At 50.8% G+C, this 13,844-nt stretch overlaps 1 protein-coding gene across 12 annotated transcripts in view; it reads left to right on the plus strand.

The window, feature by feature from the left end:
* DAB2IP (DAB2 interacting protein) overlaps nucleotides 1-10,897 on the plus strand; it is a 316,132-nt gene extending 305,235 nt beyond the window's left edge. For 10 of the 12 annotated variants that reach the window (XM_024211147.2, XM_024211153.2, XM_024211149.2 and 7 more), the window contains 2 exons: nucleotides 1,403-1,490; nucleotides 5,673-10,897. In XM_024211147.2, the coding sequence (XP_024066915.2) occupies nucleotides 1,403-1,490; nucleotides 5,673-5,840 (256 nt within the window). In that variant the 3' untranslated portion in view covers nucleotides 5,841-10,897. The remainder of the gene's footprint in view (nucleotides 1-1,402; nucleotides 1,491-5,672) is intronic. The other 2 variants (XR_003899889.1, XM_024211152.2) reach the window with 2 other exon arrangements.
* Nucleotides 10,898-13,844: the final 2,947 nt, after the last annotated feature.

Raw genomic sequence — 13,844 nt, forward strand, 5'->3', positions numbered from 1 at the left:
GGATTTTTCCACTCAGTTTTCTGTACCCCGAGCAATGGGTTTTCTGCCTCTCCTCTTGGGAGATTACGCCTCCAGCAGACATCTCTCACGGTCAGGAAGGTCTGAGTGTTCCTTTCCATCTCATTACTCCTAGCTGGCATCCCAGCTAACCCTCTGCCCCGTGGTGTTTACGTACATATAGGCTGATATGGCCCAATGTCACCATCTTTAGCCCAGCTAGACCCATTCAGTTCTTTTAAGCTGCTCTCCTAAATCAGCTGCTCTAAAGCTCCCTCCCTCCCCCCCACCCCATCCTTTGTTTGCTCATGTCTAGAGTAGTTTAACAGTCAGACAGAAAACAGGGTTTTGAACTATCAGAGCAGAGAGTTTTGGTTGGTTTGTTTTTTAACCAACAAGCCTCTCAGGGCCAGCAATTTTTCATGGCCCCAGCCCTATTCTGACCTTCACTGCGGAAATTCCACATTCCCTGAACCTGGGGTGCTGTGTGTGCTAATGCCTGCAATGTCACATGAAAAAACTTAGTTTTTTGTGCTCCCTGAAGGCGGGGTTACAACGTGAGAGCTTCCCATTGGTTTGGCCTGCTATTTCACCCCTCGCTCTGAGCTCTCGAGATGTAAATCAATCCTTCGCCTCCTCTGCTGTCAAGGAGTAAGGGAAGAAATAATCTGTATCATTCATCCTGGGAGGCTGATTTAAATGTCTACCAGACTAATGGCGTGGTGGCTGGATGTGACAGAGCCAGTATAGATCCTAGCACATGTAATTAATGGACTCCTGCACCTGGATGCTCTCTACAGAGGGGCATTGCCTTTCAGGCTGGTGTATCCCGCAAACAGGTGATCAGAGCAACCTCACCCCACTGCTGGGGCAGCCTCCTGGGTCACCAGAGAGCTGGCAGCTGTGCAGGGCTGACCCAGGCTGTGAGTTGAAGAACTGAAATGGGGATGAAGGAGCATGAGGGGGGGAACTTTAACGAGTGCTGGCCTGGAGGGCTCCATGGCTTTCTAACAGGGTGTCTAGTGCCTTTCTGCTCCAGGCCAGCACTCACAGCTAACCTGCTGTGAGCAGGGGTAAGCCAGAGTCATTGGCATCAGTAGCTCTGAGCATAGTATCTAGTAGGCAGGTGTCCCTATCACAAAACCCACCACGCAGCGGGCAGTCTCAGCAAGGGTGGCCAAGGAGCTGGAATTGGCCAGTCTGTCCTGGGCAGGGCCAGGGCAGGCTGGCAGTGGGAGGGACGAGGTTACTGCTGCTGCCCATGCGCTACTTGTTCTGGTCACAGAGAGGTGATTTCGGTCTCTCAGGCGAGCTGCTTGCAGCAGCACGACGCACTGTTTAATAACAGCAGCCAGACTTTCTGCTTCTCGGAAGCTAAGTGTTTGCTTCTGTGTTCTCATGCCAGATTGATGTCGGTCGAGGAGGAATTAAAGAAAGATCACGCGGAAATGCAGGCGGCAGTGGATTCCAAACAGAAGATTATTGATGCCCAGGTCAGTACCCTTTTAACGTCAGGCTGTACGGCAGTCCTGGGGCAACGAGCCACCCTGACGTGCAGATCCCGTTGTTACTGTCCCAGCGGGCATAGCAAGCCTGGCACTAAACCAATGAGGAGCCAGACCGCAGGTAAGGTTTTAGCCTGACGTTGTTCCCATCATGGCGTTTGCACTGCTACAGCACCATCCATCCGAGGGGCTCAGACCTTTGTCTCCCTGGCAGAAGACAGTGAGGGTATGGGGAGGCTGAAATGGACCATCTCAACTTCAGTGTAGCCTTAGAAGGGGCTGATTTAAACCCAAAGCAAGAAACGTCCGAGTTAATGGTGGAAGCCTGTCTCTTTCTGAGCCTCCCTTGGGTGCAGCAGTTACGCTGCACATACAGGATAACATCACTTCCTGCTCCTCGGATGCTTCTATATCCCATGCCCACTGGTGACTGCAGAGAGATCTCTCTAGGGGAGAAATTACCATGACGGCTAAGAAGTCAGTCCTTCCCTTTATGTACCGGGCAGCTCTCTGATGTTTGTGCTTACTGGTAGTGGGTGTTGCTGGATGGAAAGAGGTGACCTGGAAAGCCACCACAGAGGGGAAGGGAAGATGGAGGAAAAGGGAAGCAAGTATCTGTAGGTCAGAAAGTCACCTACCATGCACTGATGATGAAGGTGGAGAACATCAGGGCTTTGCCCATGAAATGCCAGGAGCAATATAAGAAAGTATCATACAGAGAACATGTACCCTACAGTAGGGTAGAATAGCCTGTTGCTTACCAGGGACTGCATGTCCCATTGAATGACTAAGAACACTGATAAAGAGTTCAGAGCATGAGCAGGTACCCACCTGTCAGAAGATGGTACAAACCATTCCGCCATTGCTCACAGCTCCCCTTTCCATTCATAGATTCTCAGGGTTGGAAGGGACCTCAGGAGATCATCTAGTCCAATCCCCTGCTCAAAACAGGACCAATCCCCAGACAGATTTTTGCCCCAGATCCCTAAATGGCCCCCTCAAGGATTGAATTCACAACCCTGGGTTTAGTAGGCCAATGCTCAAGCTATCCCTCCCCCCCCCATTGAGCAGCTGGATGGCGGGAGATGCGCAGAAAGGCAAGTTTTCTCCTTCTTCTCTAGGAGTTTGGCGTAAAGGCAGCTGTTTCCATTAGCAGGTCATGTGCAGGACCCAGCTGCTCTCTCCTGCCTGGGCCAACAGAGAGACTCCTCTAGTCACTGTTGAAAATCTGCCCAAACTGAGCTTTTACCTCAGCCCCCTGACAAATGATCAACCTCCCGCCCAACAGTTGCAAAGGCTCCCATTAGCCAATGAGCTGCCAAGAAGGAGAGAATTCCAGGGCTGGCTTCCATTTGTTCAGGCACAAATATTTGAAGTTCATTTCCTAGCTAACTGTAGCACCCAACTCAGCTCATTAAATACACGTGGCCACAATTAACTATGGGTGCCAGAGTCTGTGGGTGTGAAACTGTGCCTGAGATATATAGGCTGTGGATGCTGACAACCTGCTCCAGTTTGAACACAGGAACAGAAGATCAGTGTCTTGGCTACCATCTGCAGCCAGGTCCCACTATTCTAGACTACATGCTTAATGACCCTATTTATCATGGAGTGAGTCACCATTCCTGAGTAATGATTTACTGGGTAGCAAATGGGAAAGGAGCAAGGAGAACCTGGCGAAAGGAATCGGTTTATCTTTACAGTCATTTGTTCAGCGCTAGTAAATCAGCATGTCCACTTCTCTAGTGTTCAAGCTGAGCTTAGGGGAGGGAGGGGAGTCCATTAACAGACAGCTATTGACAAAGTGCCTTCTGTAGCCTGCAAATTGCACTTGACTCTCTCGGCCTCACCCTGGCCCTCACACACTACCTGTTTCTCCTCCTTTCAGAGCCAGCCTCCAGCGCTGCCTGGCCAGTTTTTTCAACTGGATTTTAGGAACTTTTCCTGGGGCACACGTAGAGTTCAGAGGAGGGCACCCGATCCCATCCACTAAGCAGAATTGCTTGCTTCAGAACCTCGCGCGACCGGGCCAGGCACCAATCATTCCCCCATCGTCCAGACACGGTACCTAAGGACCCCGCTGATCAACCAGCATAAGAGGCTCCCTCCTTGCTGGGCTGGGGCCTGAACAGGTCCCAGGAAAGCACAGCTGAGCAGAAAGTTACTACTTTCTCCCTTGTGAAATTTCACCTGTTTCTGTGGGTTCGCCACCAAACTTCACACTTTTGTCCTTCCTCATTGCTGCAGCTACCTCAGCACATGGTATTCTGCTGCCCACAGAGCTCTGGGCACAAAAATAAGTATCAGCATGGCCTCACTCTGCCAAAATGCCCTTTGTTGCTTTAACTTGTCGTGCACGGCTCTGAAACAGATCCATGGCCCATACGTTGCTATGGATCAGGCTGAAGGTGGCGGCTCACTCTTTTCTTGACATCAGTGATGCTTTAAATATGAATGAGAGCAGTGGTTACAACACAGGTGTGCCTCAGTTATCCGTGTCCAGCTCTGCTGGGCAGTGCTTTAAAGATTCTAACCCCCCTAGGTAGACACAGCCCGTTGGCTGGAGTTTCCTTTTGGATGCTTTTCCTAAATGGATGCTCTACCATTGGAGTGATGAGTGGAAACAAAGATTTACTTGGATTTTCCAGTTTAAATTGGCCAAATCCTGATCTCCATAAGCATTATTCCTGAGCAAAGACTGCACCCAGCCGCTCAGTGTGAGGCGCACATCCCGGAGAGCAAGCACCACAGTTCAATGTCGACAAGGTCTGCTTGCTCTTCTAAAGTAACTAGTGCTGGATCTGCTCTGAGTTGGAGCATTAAAGACAGAATTGCACACGTAACTAGACTGGGACAGGCCACAGGCAGACAACAGACACTGGTGGCTCTCGGTCATCCTGAGGCCCCGGCCATGGCAGGCAAATGATGAAGTGAGATATGCCCAGATAATTCTGGCAGGTGACCTGCACCCACACACTGCAGAGGAAGGCAAAAAGCCCCAAGGTCCCTGCCAGTCTAACCTAGGGGAAATTCCTTCCCCACCCCACACATGGCGATCAGTTAGACCCTGAGCGTGTGAGCAAGAACCAGCTGGCCAAGCCCCTGAGAGAGAGAGAATGCTCAGAGCCACTTCAGAGCCCTGCTGCTTCCTGCCCAATGTCTCATCACCAGCCCTGGCCATCCCCGATGCTTCAGAAGCACAGAACACCCCGGGGATCCCTTCCGGACCCTGCAGTTGCAACCTTAGAGCATGAGCTTCACCTTCCTATTTTTAACCAGTTTCTATGCCTCTGGGTTCCACCACATCCCAAAATCAGCCCCAGTGCTAGGCTAGCGTCAGGGGAAGAATGGTATTCAAAGCAGTGTACAAACAAACAGTCACTAATCTAGCCTCGGAGCATCCCTCAGGTAAGTATTTCTGTCTGCAGCTGGGGGATCTGAGGAAGGAGGGCTAAGTGACTTACCCAAGTTCACAGAGGGAGATGGTGTCCAAACCACATTGCAGCACAGGAATGCTTGGTGCCCATCCTTGTCGTCCTAACACTGGACTCTACCCCCTCTGTATTCAGTGAGAAATGGGACCCTGCCATCGCAGCTGTCTGGGCAGGCTATCAACTTCTATTAAAACAAAATCAATTAAACATTGATATGAATAACCATTAGAGGAGAGAATTGGGTTTTAGAACATGAACCTTATCCTCATTCTAACTGCTGCTGGGTGGGAGAAAAAAAAATGTGTGTGGCATGTGCCTGTATAATTGGAGAATAATGGAAGCCATTTTATCTCTGTTTTGTTCAGGGTCAATTAGAACATGATGAAATTAATTTAGCTCTGATTTCACTAGCCTGAAAGCCTGACATGTTGAAGTTTGTGTGAGCCGAGCTGTTATCTGCAGAGCGGCTGGCCCAGGGAGGGCAGGGCTGGCAGTGGTATCTGTTAACACTGTCCTTTGGGACAGAAATTTCCCAATACCCCTGGGTCTGAACTACTACCATTTACTCAAATTGTCCAGCCCCCAACATCTGTGAGCTCCTGTAGAACAGGACCTGCGTCCAAATCCTCCCTGGGTTTGCTAAACCAAAGCTGACCCTGCTTTTGCACACCTCTGCATGGAGGCAGTTTCCACAGGCCCGCTCACTGAAAGCACCCCACTTTCTGTTTGGTTGCAGGAGAAACGTATTGCTTCACTGGATGCGGCCAACGCACGGTTAATGAGTGCCCTTACTCAGCTGAAAGAGAGGTACAGCATGCAGACACGTAACGGGATCTCCCCCACAAACCCAACTAAATTACAGATTACAGAGAACGGAGAATTCAGAAACAGCAGCAATTGTTAACCCGCGGAGGGAGCTGCTGCAGGAGAGGAGGCCTGGCCTGAAAGACTGCGCAGCAGCAGGGGTGAGCCGTGCTTCAGAGAATGGCTGCTGTCTTTCCCCCGCTCCCCAAGGAACCAGCTCCTTACTGCAGACGGCGCACGTGACTGCTCCTTGGTGGGAGACGCCAACGCCAGCGAGTTGAGGGGACCGAAAGACCGAGTTGTGTGAAATGTGTGGCAAAAGGAGAGCTCCGTATACGGGGGGATTGCTGTCACGGGTGGATTTAAGTCAGTGTTTAATGTTTAACCTTTTCCTTCTCAAACTGCCCAAAGGACACACCTCACACTCCTCCTGGCCCGTAATAATGGCCTTGGCGTGCCAGTAAGCAAAATAAAGGGGGCTGGGACAGCCTGTGCCAGGCCCAATCAGGCTAGCTTCAGTTGTGGGTTCCTGTTGGTAAAAGCTCAGTGGAGGATGAGAATGTATTGTTGTGAAATGCACTTAGTCTAATTCCAGCCCTCATCAGGAAATGCTCTGCCATGACACTTAGTTTGCTTGGCGGGTCGTTCTGTGTAGCTTCAGGTCGGGGTGGCCGCAGCACATCCCTCCTGTGTGCCGCTTGGAGTAGGCGCCACACATTGGTCCATGAACGAGGCCTTTCCCCCAGCGTTGTTCAGTAGGAGAGATTTCCTGTGCCATGCTGGAGGTAGTGTGCCACCGTCAGTTTAACGCTCACACAAGAGAACTGGTGTTTGAATGAAATCCGAGTGACTCGGGAGAGCAGGGTCTGAAGTGCAAGGACAAAGCTTGCTCTGTGTGCAGGGTGGTAGCCAAAGGAATGCCGGCACAGATAGACACCAGGGCAGGTCACTTGGAGGGGAGAGAATAGCACTTTAGCAAGAATTGCTGGGCTACGCAGTGTCACAGCAAGCGTTACCTCACTGGAGAGTCCATGCATATTACACCTAAGATGGCACCTTGCAGCAAGAGAACAGCGTTCTGTATTTGTTTTACTTTTTGCCAACTTACTAGTCAGACACCCAGCTGGTGCAGGCTTGTGCCCAAGGCAGTGGGACTGTTGTACGCCAGCAGAGAAGGGGAGCTGGTGTTCTAGGCATGGTTTCTTTATTTCTAGATGCAGCTTCTTCTCGGCAATCTAAGGAGGGGAGGGAGGGGCACATTGCCTTGACACAAATATAACACAATGAGACGTTCCACACGACTAGCATCCCACTAAACGTCCTGCTATTGAACACAGCAAATATCACGTCCACTCATCTCGCCCAGGTGCTTAGCCATTGGGTTGTGAAGTGTGGGTTGTTCGCCAAAAATCACTCCGAAAAATGGTGTGAAGCCCCATCACGATTCAGGGAGTGGAATCGGTTTTACACCAGTATTTGTTTAGGATGCGGCTGCTTGCTCGGAAGAGGAAGGGTTATTTGTGGGGGGGTGCTATATGCAGAGATGTGTGCTAAACAGTCAGGAAAAAGAAAAAGCCTGAAGAAGCATGAAGGTTGGTAATTGTATTTCTTTTCTTTCACAGTATGCATTAGAAAAAAATACAGCCCATTTTCTGGAATACTGCCCTCTTTAGCTTGGGAATGAGCACTGCATGGAAATTAACAGCCTCGAAGAATGTAAAACATGCTCATAAGGGAGTAACCAGCAAGAACAGCAGCAGCCACCGAAATTCCCATGGTCAGGAGGCACTGTGCAGACATAAGCCAGGATTAGACTTTCCTAACTGCTGAAACAAGTAGCTTCGGCACATTCAGACGCGTGTTGCTCTGCGGAGGGGCCAGCTCCTTAGCGGGGGATTATGCCACTGACCTGCCGCCAGTGCAGGTTGGTTTGTTTTTTTAAAGTTAGTCCTTCGTGATTCCCAGTCTCAGAACAGGTCACTAATACTGAGACCCAGAGAGATGGTTTCTCTGAGACACGGATGCCACTGTACAGTGTATAGGACATCTGCCTATTCCTCCCATTAAGAGCATATACTTGCTGTATGCTTGTCCTAGTTTGCCCAGTACCATGTGTAAATGTACAGTCAGAAGGGACTAGGATACTGAATTGTGCATAGGCTTAGGTACCAACTCCACAGTATCTAGTCTGTGCTAGCAGGACACTGTTTGCGTTTCTGTGCTGTCCTGCAACCGCAAATCCTAAAAAGATTCACTGTGGAGGGGATTATTTTAAAGTTAAAGCTGCTTTTTTCTAAAAGCTTCTCTTCCACGGAAGCCCCAGCCCAGGTCACACAGGGCTGCACCTTCTGCAGCTCCGGATCTTGGATGGTTGACGGTCTGTCTGCGCTCGAAGCTCTCCACACGCAAGGAATGCCGTCCCATCTCTTGATTTAAATTCACAGTGTGGCATGAAAGTAAGACCAAAAAGAGGAGCTCCTCAGAGCCAAGTGACCATTGAATATTGGAGAATTAGCACAAATGGCTTTGAAGAAGCTCACAAACCTGACAGCCCCAGGAGAAAGACCCAGACAGGTTAGGAGTATACAGGGTACTATGAACAATTTGGTACATATGCTTACCTCCGCCTTTGTCTCAGTGTCAAATATCTTTAAAGAAGCCTGCAAAAAAAAAAGACTCTTTTTAAACAGCTGATGCCCGGAGATGTACTTTTAGCTCTGGTTATTTTTTTAGGGTCTGAAATATTCCTCCTGTGAAAGATGGAAGCTGTTTCACATAGAATGCTAGGCAGGGGTGGTGGACGGGTGCCCTAGCAGGGACTGATTTCCATTCTTACACGGAAACTTCAGGGAATTGTTTTTGGATGCAAATTCAGTGCTCGCCCTAAGAACTGGCACGGGGACCCCCCCCCCCGAAACAATTGTCTATTTAGAACTGAAGCTAAGTACTATACATCTTAACCTATTCCTCAGCCCTGAGCCAATCCGTTGCTCCATTAACTTTACAGGGACTACATTACAAAGTCTTGGTTAACACCAAAATCTCAGTTAAAGCGTGCACATTGTGCTGCTGGCGTAGCAGAAAACCTAAACCCTTCCACAGGGAGTTATTTAAAAACTAACATTTCCAGATCCGACCCCTTCTGATGTTCTGTAGTTTCCTGAGCCAGTATGAAAAGGAACTCAGTCCCAGAAGAAATCTCTTCTTTGTAGAGATGCCCCCTAAACTGCAAAGCATGGGATCCGGATCTGGAGGTTTGGTTCAGGCCCATCTCTAACTGTTACTTCCGTTTGTGGTTTTGTTATTTATAAGCTGCACACCAGTGTGTGGGGCTGTGAGTGCAATGCCTGTCCTCAAGCCTGGTGTTTCGCATAGCAATACCAGAGACAATGTGCAGAGGTGCTCCCAGCGACAGAGAGTAAAACAACCACTCTACTGACCATCCTGCGACCTGCTGTTTTCCTTCTCGTGTTTCTGCGACAAGAGCCTATTCTAGTGCAAAAACTGTAAACGTGCAGACAAAACAAACATTCACAGATTTTTATCTTAATGCAAGTCTTACAATTTTTTGTATATGTTCTTGGTGTTTGACTGTAATGTACTTATTCACCCAACGGTTGTATATAGTCATTTACTTCTGGTGCTGCTTATTTGGTCAGGATTTGAGTGTCTCTACTGCTGGTTTGTTTGAGTTTTGTTGTTTTGTTTTTAAACAGAGGTGGGCTCAAGTAAGCAAATTCAGATCTGGGTTCAGATTTGGGGTGGAGCCAGAGTTTTGATTTGGGGTGATCGAGAGCAAATGGGCAAGGCTTTGGGATGTGAACTACCCCACGGTTGCTGCACGCTGTAAGTCTAATACAACGGGGGTTGTGCTTTAAGTTCAGAGCCAGAAGCTCCAGGGAGACTTCCTACCACCTACAACAGTTTAGTAACCAACCGCTTCTCCCCATCCCCCCCACATCTAGTAAGCAGAAATGTCCTCCACCCAAACGGGTCCTTGGAATTCTGCACTCTGTGGTTTTTGCTTGTCGCTGTTCGAGCACTCCTGGCATTGTGAGCAGTGTCCTGGCTCCCCCCGCCTGGGTACAGCTGTGTAACTTACTGCCAGCTGCAGGACACACCAGGTTATGCTGGATCAATAGACTGGAGGTCTCCCCAGGCATGTAATAGGGATTTACTGGACCTGGGTGACAATAGCTGTGCTTCATTAGTTCCACCAAGCTCATTGCCCTTTCTATAACCATAAACTCCCCACCCCTCTGCCCGGGAAGAAAACCAAGCAAAGGTACAGGGGCGAACAACCCTGCACTGATCTCCAGGGCCTGGCTTCCCCACAGATCACCTCTTGGGTCTTTTCCAGCCCCATTCCAGCATGCTGCATTCAGGGCGAGCTGGGACTCCAACTCCGCCTTTCCAGCTCTGTAATCTGAAGTGAGTGCTGCTGCTGCTGTTCCTTAGGGTTCCCAAGTGATTCCTTGAACTGCCCCAGACGGGAGGCTGTTCACTTCTAGCCAGATACTGTGTCTGTGCTAATGCCTCCCCTCCCCCCCCCCATTTCTGGGTCAGCTCCGGGCACCCTTGTGTGACTGCTGTGCAGAGAAGAGTTGTCATTTTCTTTTCTTGGAGGGGGAGTGTATCTAATTTGGGCCAGAGAGAAACCTGTTCATTTGCTGAGCAGGGTCTTTCCAAACCACGGACAGTCTACAACAATCCTCAAATGCTGGAGCAGGGGTTTGGTTTCGCCAGTTGACTTTCACAGGTAACGTGAGGTGTGACATTGCTGTAAATTTTAGGTGGTTCTGCATCAACTATCGGTACCCAAAGTGCAGTCTCCATGGTCACATATTCCTTTATCATCCATCACTGTGTCTTAAGATATACCTCTCTCTCTGTAGATCTGCTTAGGCTGATACTTGTTCCTGATGAGCAGTCGCTATGTTTTATATCCTCTTATGAAGAAAAAACAAACAAAAAACCTTTTTTGTAAGTATGTTTAAAAACAAAGCAAAGTGGAAGTGTTTGCTGAAACTCCTTCAGCCTCTTTTAAACTATGTAATAATGTACAGAGAAAGTTGTTGGTGTTCAAAGAAATGATGTGGACGTGCAATTTCTGTACATTTGCAATTAGAAATATTAAAGATTTATTTAGCTATTTTATGTCAGGTCGCCCGTAGCTTTAATCAGTCAAACCCTGCCCTTTTGGGCCCGGGTGGCAGGCTGAGCTGGCTTCTGCTGAGTCATTAGTCTTCTATGGGACTAAATACTACAACAAAACTACAGGTCTCTTCAAGTGCTTAGTGGGAGGGAGGATGTTCCTAGACCGAAACCAAAAGAGCTCAGGGAAGTGGAAGGGGAGATGCTGGAAACCACCGTGTTAGGGGCAAGGTCTCAAGAATGGCACAAGGCTAATCGCTGGTGAAATGTAGAACAGCACCAAGGCACCAGAGGACATTCACACTGCACCCTGCACCCCCCCCCACTCCTCTTCGGGACACTGACGCCAGACCTGGGGACGGAGCTTGGAACCTCCCCCTCCACCAGGAGAACAGTTGAACAAGATACAAAAGAAAGTTCCAGGGTGCACAGACGTAGGAGAAGGGAATTTTTTAAAGCAGAGCAGGCGGCCCGGGGTTTGCTAAGATAATGGCAGCACCAAGGGGCTTGCTGGGAAAGCAAGTTAGTCCTGGAAGCAGGGGATGACGGATCAAACATGCCCCCCTTAGCACCAGCCCCCGCCCCTGGAGGACCCCAGACACTGATGCCCAGCAGCTGCAGCGTGCACATGGTGAGGCTAGATCCCAGGAACACAGAGACACTGCGTGGCTGGGATCCGCCCCTACGCCGGGCAAACCTGCCTGCCTGTCGGGGAGAAGTACAGCAACCATGGCACTCCAACAGGCCTGAGACGGGCATTCTACAGCCGGGGGGAGGGGAGACAGGCTCGGTGCCAGTCCTGGCACAGAATCCCTGTGCTGGAGGCTCAGCCTTCTCCAGCCCCTGCCAAGCGCTGACAGGCTCATTAATATAGTGTCACAATTAAAGTGGGGAACGAGGGGCCACACCACACCTGGGCTGCGGGTTTTCCCGGCAGAGGGAGGCAGAAATCACTTTCCTCAGATTTTCCAATTTGCAGCCCCATAAAAGGGAAGGCACAAGCCATCAAAGTGCCTTCCTGGTGCTGGCGCTGGCTGTTAGGGGCGGCACGCGACTCAATCAGCCCAGAGGGGAGCTGCCACGCTGGGAATGAAGAGTCCGGCGTGTTCCCCCGTCCCCCGTACTCACAACTAGGCCTCTGCTCCCATGGCCTCTGTGCGGTGCCTGTCTAGCCCCACTAAACCAGTGTCCTCACGCCTAGTACTTCTTTCCTAATCGCTGACACTGCCTTAGTATTTGGCATCCCCAAAGACCCCACTTGCCAAGTGCATGTACGCAGAAATGCAGCCACCTCTGGGGTGGGAAGCACAGCAACATGACCATTTAGGCCAGGCAATGAAGCATACTTTAGCCACTTGAAACACCAGGGTGAATTTAGGAGGCAGAATCCAGTTATCCCAACTAAGACTAGCCAGGGCCTTCGTGATAGCAGTTCTGTCATGGTTATGCAGGGGCAGAGACTTAGGTATTGCCCCCAGCACAGCACCCTTAGCAGGACCCTGGGGCAGAAGGTAATACTGGCTCCAAGGGAAGAGTGGCAATTTGCTACCACCCTGAGGCATTTCCTTGGAGGGCTCCAGCCTGACATGGCTATGCTTGATGAGCTGGCCCATGATTATACCCCCAAGGTGGCCTATGGCTGCAGCCAGCCTGGGCACATGGAAGCTGGTGGTAAAGTGATTCGTGCCCTGGTGATGCCACACCAAAACAGAGCAACTTCTGCAAGGGGCTGCAAGCTAGTGAGAGCACAGAGGAGAGGCCCACCTGCGTGACTGGAAGGGGACTGCTCTGGAGGTGGGACGCACCGCTCCAGGCTTCTCCCCCCTTCCCTCGATGGCCCCAGTCCCCAAAGGCCCAGGGCCAAGCTAAGCCATTTTGTCATGCAAGCAAGCCTGGCGGTGGGGGGAGGGTGCAATAGGCCCACCCCTTGCTTAGCCACCCACCTCCATGTGCCCCTGCCCCAAGGCTCCCCTCTGTTGTGAGTCCCAGCATGGCTGCTGCATTGGTTCCTCCTTGTCGCTCACTTTTCCCCTTAACCGGCCAAGCCTAAGCGAGCGGGCGGCACAGCAACGCCTCATCCAGCATGCGGGGCACGGCCTAGCGCAGCTGCTTCCAGCCCGACCCGGATCCTGCGACGCTGCGTTGCCTGTACAGTTATTTTAAAAAACAAGCGGCCTTGGCAACGATAAAAAAAAGGCCGTGAAATGTTAATGATTGTGCCAAATGCAGAAGCGTCGCTATTTAAATCATGGATGAACACAAACCAATTTACACATAAAAGCGCAGCATAAATATTTCACATGCTAGCTACAGGCGGCAGCGTTCTCTCAAGTGTGATTTCCTCCAAGCCCGTCACTCTTTCAGCCAGTTTGTTTGCAGGCGTCACTCTGGCCCCCTGAACGGCAGCCAAGCAGCTCGCGAGGACGGGGGCCTTTGCACATGTGCTAGGCCCCCATCATTGGAAACATGCAGTCACATTTCCCCCCCACTCCCCCACTGTTAGACAGCATCAGCTCCCCCCCCCGCGTGGGAGCCTGTAGGCTATGTCTACACTACACCCGGGGGGGGGCCGGCTCGTGTACACGTCTTATGCTCGCTTGAGGAGAACTGGTGAGAGTAGTAATAGCCGCGTCGCTGTGGTAGCAGAGGCTGGGCTGCACTTCGAATGCACAGACCTGCCTGTGTATGGTGGGTACGAACTCTGCCTGGCTCAGCCCTGCCTCCAGTCCCACAGCTGCCTGGCTCCTTATCGCCATGCTAGCACCATGTGAGCTGGCAGCCGTACACGTGTAGCCCACACACCGTCTGGGGGGGGCTGTTCGGTCCCATCGAGTGGCACTGAGACACTTAGAGCAGACTCATTTGCTCTCTCTCTCTAACAGCCCGTTGGCTTTTAGCTCATGCACTAAGCTCCAGATGTCCCCGGTTTGATCCCGCCCGCAGACAACTG

Source organism: Terrapene carolina, unplaced genomic scaffold (assembly GCF_002925995.2).
Source record: "Terrapene carolina triunguis isolate 2854851 unplaced genomic scaffold, T_m_triunguis-2.0 Scaffold238, whole genome shotgun sequence".
Classification (NCBI taxonomy): domain Eukaryota; kingdom Metazoa; phylum Chordata; order Testudines; family Emydidae; genus Terrapene; species Terrapene triunguis.